The sequence below is a fragment of the Nicotiana attenuata genome, unplaced genomic scaffold, assembly GCF_001879085.1.
Source record: "Nicotiana attenuata strain UT unplaced genomic scaffold, NIATTr2, whole genome shotgun sequence".
NCBI classification, from domain to species: Eukaryota; Viridiplantae; Streptophyta; class Magnoliopsida; order Solanales; family Solanaceae; genus Nicotiana; species Nicotiana attenuata.
The window spans coordinates 17,466-25,179 of NW_017672274.1; the positions used below are offsets into that span (position 1 = coordinate 17,466).

The following is a 7,714-nucleotide window of genomic DNA, read 5'->3' on the forward strand; positions in this document are numbered from 1 at the left end:
CAGAATTAATTTGTTCTAATGTTCAAGCTAGCTTTCCATGATTACAGTTTTATCATGGATTTCATGATTTATCTCTTGAGTTGAAGTATCCAGTGAATAAAAAGGGAAATTTGATGTTTGGCATTTGATTTGTACACAAAAAAGGGGTTTTCTTTTACTATTACCTCTTCTCTAAATAAGCTAATAAAGGCTGATTAATTCATTGTAATTGAGAGGTATTTGCTTTTTCTTGATATGCTTCTGACTCTATGGTAAACTTGTTACTGCAATTAATATTTTTATTACTCATTTGAAAGTTAAAGACTGAGTATAACTCCTAGTTCATTTGCTATTTTTCTATTTTTTTTTCTAGATGTGAGTTAGTTATATTTAGTTTTCACTTTTTTCTTCCCTTAATTACAACCTGCAAACCTAACTTCTCTGTTGTAGGGCCTCTTTTTAGTGTTCTCTTTTTTCTGCCTAATATGTCTAGTTTCTTTGTGCGGCTGTCAAATGAATTGAACTTTCATAGTTCAAGAGAAATGAGGAAAAAGAAAGAGTATCTCTTGGTTGGCCTTCCTAAGCTGACGAATGCAGCTTTTCTCTTCTCTGAAATCTACAACAAACAAGTGGGAGAGGGAGGATTTGAACCTACGTAGAAAAACTTCAACAGATTTATAGTCTGCCGCTTTTGACCACTCGGCCACTCTCCCGTTCCCTGGCCGAGGCCCCCCTCAACGGGTTCTAATTCTAAGAAGGCCTATGAATTAGTTCAAAGAAAGTGGCCATTCACGTCAGGAATAGAGGCCGTTAAGGATGTACTTGCTTTTCCTTTTTTTCGTAGAGATTGGGTTGGTTAACTTTTTTCTTAACTAATGTAGTTTACTGCTATATATGGAAATTATTTCTTGGTGAAGAGAAAGGAATGTTATTAGAGATGAATCCTCTGCGATTCCAGGATTGTTAACTTTTTTCTTAACTAATGTAGTTTATTGCTATATATGGAAATTATGTCTTGGTGAAGAGAAAGGAATGTTATTAGAGATGAATCCTCTGCAATTCCGGGATGTAGAAACTAAGTATCAAGTTTAGAAACCCTTGGATGTTATTATCCGGAGAATGATTTCCGAGATGGATGATAATAGTTTGTGTCTTGCCCATTTTCATGAGCGTCTTCGTATTTTGCTTTTGCTCTTTTTTGCTTTTTCATAAGTAGATGTGCATTCATTTATACTTTCTCGGCATATTCCTTTCTAATTGTTCTCTTAGCTTAAGAGCATTATTATTAATTAGTATGTGCTTTGACTGATCATGCTTCCCATTCTTGGCAGGTTCTGTTAGTTATATAGGTTTTGCTGACACATCACGGAGTAGCAAATCTTTCTCTAGTTCTTCAGATTTAACATTGTCGTTTGCCGCTGACAGAAGTGCTGCTCTTTGAGTTGTGACTACTTATAGTTGAGAGAGATTTGCTGATCTGAATGTACCTCCTTCACTAAGATAGCTTTCCTCTGAAACGGTTGTTTGAAATCACTCTTCATCTTCTTAGTCATTTTGATATTCCAGATGCAAGCATCCCAACGACCTCAAATGTCTGGCGGCGTCCATGGATTATACAATCAGCCAATGCAGCAAGTTGAGCAATATTACGCCCCTTACCATGTTTTCAAGAACAACAATTGCAATAATACTAGCTCAGTGACGCAGTTTGCTTTTCAGACACAGAATGAACATTTCTTCACTCTGGACTCATTGCCGGCTACTGACTATGTTGTATACGATTCACCTCCTGCCTTAAGCGTCTCTTCCAACAGGAGTCCCTTCTCTCCGCAATGTTCACAGTCATACATGTCTGATCTGCATCACTCCTCTGATAACAACCCTTGTGGTTCACCTTTCAGTGGGTGTTCAGGAGTTGATGATGGTGACCTGAAACATGTGCTTCGGGAGCTGGAGAATAAATTACTGGGGCCTGAATCTGATACTGACGACAGCTGCAGTTGCTCCTTCAATGATGTGGTTTCGAAACCTTCTTCCTTGACAAGGTGGAACCGAGTGTTGGACATAGCCCCCAGCTTGAACTTGAAAGAGTTGCTCGATGCCTGTGCTGAAGCAGTGTCAGATGCTGATATCTCGACTGCTGAAATTCTTATGAATATTTTAGAGCAAAGGGTGTCAGTCTCTGGGGAACCTATGGAACGATTGAGTGCATACGTGTTGGAAGGGCTTAGAGCACGACTACTATCGTCAGGAAGCATCATATACAAAAAATTGAAGTGCAAAGAACCGACTAGCTCGGAATTATTGTCTTATATGCAAGTCATTTATAACATGTGCCCATACTACAAATTTGCTTATATGTCTGCAAATGTCGTCATCAGGGAAGCCATGACGAATGAGAACAGAATCCATATAATTGATTTTCAGATTGCACAGGGAAGTCAGTGGATGTTCCTCCTCCACGATCTTGCTCGTCGGCCCGGTGGACCCCCATTTGTCCGCATCACAGGTGTTGATGATTCCCAATCAGCTCATGCACGAGGTGGAGGACTTCAGCTTGTAGGCGAAAGGCTAGCAGAAGTTGCCAAGTCATGTGGAGTACCTTTTGAATTCCACGGTGCTGCACTATCAGGCTGTGAGGTCCAACTAGAGAACCTTCGTGTTAGGCATGGAGAAGCGCTGGCAGTAAACTTCCCTTACATGCTGCACCACATGCCGGACGAGAGCGTAAGCACAATCAACCATCGGGACCGCCTATTAAGACTAGTTAAGAGTTTGTCCCCCAAAATTGTGACCTTGGTTGAACAAGAATCAAACACCAACACCGCCCCTTTCCTTCCAAGGTTCCGTGAAACTCTTGATTACTATACAGCAATGTTCGAATCAATTGATGCAGCTCGCCCTAGGGATGACAAGCAGCGTATCAGTGCAGAGGAGCATTGTGTGGCACGGGACATTGTCAACATAATAGCATGTGAGGGGGCCGACAGAGTGGAAAGGCACGAACTTTTTGGAAAGTGGAGGTTGAGACTTATGATGGCCGGATTTACTCCATGTCCATTGAGTCCATCAGTGGGCGAGACCATCAACGATATATTGAAGGAGTACAGCCCAAATTACAGGTTTGCAGAAAGCGAAGGGGCACTCTATCTTGGATGGAAAAATAGAGCTTTAGCAACTTCTTCTGCCTGGAGATGACAACTTGTTGCCTACTATTGTCAAACATCTGTAAATTTTCACCATATGATCTCGACGTTTTATCTTTTGTTGAAGACAAGAAGAGTGTATTTTTAACCCTTTTCGTTTCATATACAGAGCTCGGAGTATGAAATCTTAGGTTTTTACATGCCAGCACAGGGAGGAATATCGCGAGTCTGAAATAGATTCCATGTCTCAACATCTGGTTATTGTCATTTTTCTCCAAGTTTATTGGTTTTTCTCAACTAGATCTTGAGCTCTATCTGCTAATGTTTGTATACATGAAATCCAGTTTCAGCCTCTAAGTACAAGGTTTCTTGTTTTTTTTTTTTTGTTTCCCTTTATGTTTGCATGCTTTTCTTTAGTTGTACATTTCTTTTAGCAGTTTAAATGGTGTAGATTGAGTGCCACGTTGGGCTGTAAATGCATTTTTGCTCTACACGAAAAATAACGTTAACGAACAAGAAAACAGGTGCTGAAGTGCAACACCTTTTGCACAGCTCAACTGGTCACATATGAGGCACAACATAAGTATCTTATTTGGTTTAAATTTGAGCAGAGACATGAAACGCTAGGCGATTTCTTTCCATATGTTCCCGTGGTGGATAGAATTACTCGGCGCATAGGCTGTTGAGGTGCGCGCAAATTCCTTTGGACACCACCATTATCAGGACAGCTCAGTGCACTAAGCTCCCGCTATGCGCGGGGTTCGGCCGCTATGCGCGGGGTTCGGGGAAGGGCCGGACCACAAGGGTCTATCGTACGCGGCCTTATCCTGCATTTCTGCAAGAGGCTGTTTTCACGGCTCGAACCCGTGGTCACAATTTTGCCAGTTACGCCAAGGCTCCCCTTCTAGACACCACCATTATCAAAAAAAACATAAATACATTTCATGTCTTGCGTTGTTTCTAATTGTCATTTTATTACACGATATTAGAGTCACACAACAAAATTTAAGGGTACAAATTGGAGTAGACATTCCCACTTATATTTCACAAATAATATCTACTTTCTCCCCAAGAAAATAGCGCAAAAAGGATAGGAAAAGATAAATTTTGAGAAAAAAGAAAAAGAAGGAAAAATTTGGGAGGCAATATTAGCAATATATGTATAGTAGATTTTACTAAATACAAAATTCGGATGAGGACTGAGTAATTGATTAATAGTCAGTTACAAATGTAAAAAGCAAGCCAAATGGATCTACATCCCCAAATTTCGCATTAAAACAGATCTTTTTGTTCCCTTTGTGTAAAGGTGGCAAATTCTAATTTGTTAAGTATATAAACCTTTAACTAATAACCAAAAATGGCGTTTAAAAGATTTTGTTTGTATTTTTTTTCTATTAAGGAAAAAAAAAAAACAGCTCAGCTTTCTTTTCTATCTATTCTTAAATCTGAAATTACAAATCCCTCTCTTCAGTCACCATTAACACAGATAGGTCTTTCAGTCCCTATCAAGAATTAATTTTTATTTATTTATTGTGAGCTTTTTCAAATAAAGAATTGGACCCCTGGATTTTTCGTGATTATTCAGAAATTAAAGTCTTTTTTTTCTGTGTTTATCTATGGATGCAGATTTGTGTGTTATGGATGATTAAGGACGTGGGATATAGAGTTAAGGTAACTCTTTTTTTTTTTTTTTTTTTGGTTTTCCATCCGGTGTTGAGTATTGGCATTTGCATCATATGTATGTAGGATTTATTTTTCTCTTTTACCAGGACATTCATCTTTCACTTAATCCTCTTAATAAATTAGTCATGTGTCAAATTTTGTGGTTTATCGGTTTCACCGACTAGACAAAAAGAGTGATTGAGTCGAGGTGCACTTTGTCTCAAAATATGTGGAGCACTTCGCCTTATCAAGGCTCTACGATATACTTTTCTTTGCCAACAAGCGTAATCCTGAAGAGGCGACACTAAACAATTGATATTTCACTTTATTGTAAATTTTCTTCAATTTTTTTGCCATATATTTGGTATTCATGCTTATAGATATCAGTCTTAGACTACACATGTATATTTGTAGTTTTTCTCTATTTGCGTCTTTCTTCATTAAAACCCACACTTTATTTGCATTTAAAGCCACACCAGACCTTAGAGCTTTTTTGCGCTTTTCGCCTTTCATAACACTGGTCCCTGATGTAAATACTGTTTTTTATCTGCGCAAAGTTTGAACTCATGACATGCGCCTAACCCTACACATCACATACTGAATTTTATCACTTTGCCAAAGGCTATACTTTATTAAAATTCATTTTATTTGCGGCAAAGTATGAACTCATGACGTGCGCCTAACCCTACACATCACATACTGCATTTGATCACTTTGCCAAAGGCTATACTCTATTCAGATTCATTTTATTCAGGCTATACTGTATTCAGATTGCTGTCTCTTTGTACTGATTGAAGCATGAATTTTTTTATTGCAGTGCAATCAAAACTGGTACAAACTTCAACAATACATGGTTCAATGGCTACTGAAGAGTTATCTGAAACTAAGAATGGCATGTTGTAAAGAATTGGCGCAATTTACAAAAAGAAAAAGAACGAGAGCGTCGTCGAATTCGCGATAGATTGAGAAGGCAAACAATGAGTCTTGAGGAGAGGGAAAAACATTTAGCTAGACGTAGAAGAAACTATCAATTGAGAAGACAACGAGTGTTGAATAATTCATTTTCAAGTTATCAAAATTATGAGAGTACTAGTGGTGGAAATTCAAATGAAGAAGAAAATCAAGCAATTGTTCCTGTTTCAGGACTTGGAGTTCAATTATCTGAGACTACATTTCATCCTGAATCAAATAAATCACAAGAAGAATCAGCTAGATCAAGCTATACATTGCACCAAGGTATGTTATGTATAGTATAAGTATGATTTGATTAGTTGTTTTTTTTAATAACAGTGGTATCTAGGCTAGCTTGTGTGCACCTCGGCTATTTCACGGTTATAATGAGAGGCAGAGGCGGAACCAAGATTTGAAGTTTATGGGTTCTGAATTTGCCACAAAACCTATTACTCGTCTTAGTTACTGAGTTCGTAATTAAATATTTACATATTTAATGAATTTTCTAGTACAAATACAATGTTTAAGAAAAAGTGACCGGGTTCGGCCGAACCCACACCTTACAGGCTAGCTCCGCCTTTGCTGAGAGGGGTCACTGACACCTGTAAAGTTTGGCAAAAATTTCATGTATACATGTATATGTCTTTAGAAAATAGTGATATATTAGTAGTGAGCATCCTGTATATAAGCTGATTTTGGTTGAATCTAAAAGTGCACTCCCGACCTCCAAATCCTCGATGCCTCTTACCTCCCACCGTACTGGTGAATCTGTCTACCAAGGCTCAGGTAGAGAAGAAAAAAATCACATAGTAACATTTAGAAACCATGTAACCCTTTTTTTTCTCTGTTTAAATTTCAATCTTTATTTTCCGTAGTTTTCACCCGTTTCATTGACTGCTAGGCTACCTATTTGGTGCCATTTTTGCTTAGTTATTGAGGCCAATGATATTGTTAGACATTAAGGTTGTCCAGGATGGCAACACTATTATATTAACTTTACATAAAAGATTGAAGTTTGTTCTGTGATTGAATAGGAGCAGAAGAAAGGATGAATAAAGTGCAGAGAAGTCCAAATATTCTGCCTTTATATCAAATAAGACATCTTGTTCGATTATTGAATTCTCTTTCAAGAGACAATCAAGAAATTGGGACCAATTTAACGTCAAATGACAATATTACTACAGAGAGTAAGTCTTGTTTTTATTTTTTTTCAGAGGGGAACCCGCAGCCCTCTGTCACGGCCTGTAGGGGGTGAGCACTCTGTAGTGAGCTGAGGGGGGATTCGATCCCAGGTAATCCGTATAGATAACCACCCTCCAAACCAACTGGGCAACCCCGAAGGGTTTTGTAGATATTTCAATACATACTTTTCATGTCTTTTTTCTTGTCGTTCTATGTTGCTCAAGTTTAATTGATATTTCAGGTACATTGCGACGAGGTATAAGGTTAATTGATGTTAAGCGTCTGGCACGAGCGCTTAATGCAAATTGAAGAATGTTTTTCTCATTTCTGTAATATTGATTTTGCTAGAACTGAAGTACCTATTCAAAGGTTAAAAGCTCAAACTTGGTTCCCATTTTAGCTGCATTGTTGTTGATTATAATAACATTAAGGATTAGTCCACCATTTTCGAGTAGGAGTGGCAAACGGGCGGGTCGAATCAGATATGGGACAGGTCGAAAGCAGATAATGGAAAATAGATAAATTATCTGACCCAACCCATATTTAATATGGATAAAAAACGGGTTAACATGCGGATAATATGGGTAATCATATTATTTATGGCTTTTTGAATATGATCACTTTTGGGAGAATTCCTAGTCTCCCAAATTTGAGAAACCTCAATTTGAGGTTTTACAAATATAAAAGTTAAACCTATTAGTTATCCATATGATTCTAATCTATATTTGACCCGTTTTTAAAAGTTCATTATCCAACTCATTTTTTAATAGATAATATGGATGGTTAACGGTTTT

General features: G+C 38.0%; 2 protein-coding genes across 3 annotated transcripts in view; both read left to right on the forward strand.

Moving 5' to 3' along the window:
• Positions 1 to 3,506, forward strand: part of LOC109212564 (scarecrow-like protein 13) — a gene marked incomplete in the record, with an annotated part of 4,996 nt that extends 1,490 nt beyond the window's left edge. The window contains 2 exon segments of the mRNA XM_019376216.1: positions 500 to 830; positions 1,311 to 3,506. Coding sequence (XP_019231761.1) covers positions 1,546 to 3,177 — 1,632 coding nt within the window.
• Positions 3,507 to 4,529: 1,023 nt separating this feature from the next.
• On the forward strand, positions 4,530 to 7,331 carry LOC109212562. Of its 2 annotated transcripts, none has more exons than XM_019376211.1 (5): positions 4,530 to 4,615; positions 4,752 to 4,796; positions 5,605 to 6,023; positions 6,773 to 6,925; positions 7,162 to 7,331. In XM_019376211.1, the coding sequence occupies exons 3-5, from the start codon at positions 5,765 to 5,767 to the stop codon at positions 7,227 to 7,229; spliced, it is 480 nt and encodes a 159-aa protein (XP_019231756.1). In that variant the 5' UTR covers positions 4,530 to 4,615; positions 4,752 to 4,796; positions 5,605 to 5,764; the 3' UTR covers positions 7,230 to 7,331. The 2 variants fall into 2 exon arrangements, with proteins under 2 accessions (XP_019231756.1, XP_019231757.1); XM_019376212.1 differs by having other exon boundaries at positions 6,779 to 6,925.
• The last annotated feature ends 383 nt before the right edge of the window (positions 7,332 to 7,714 follow it).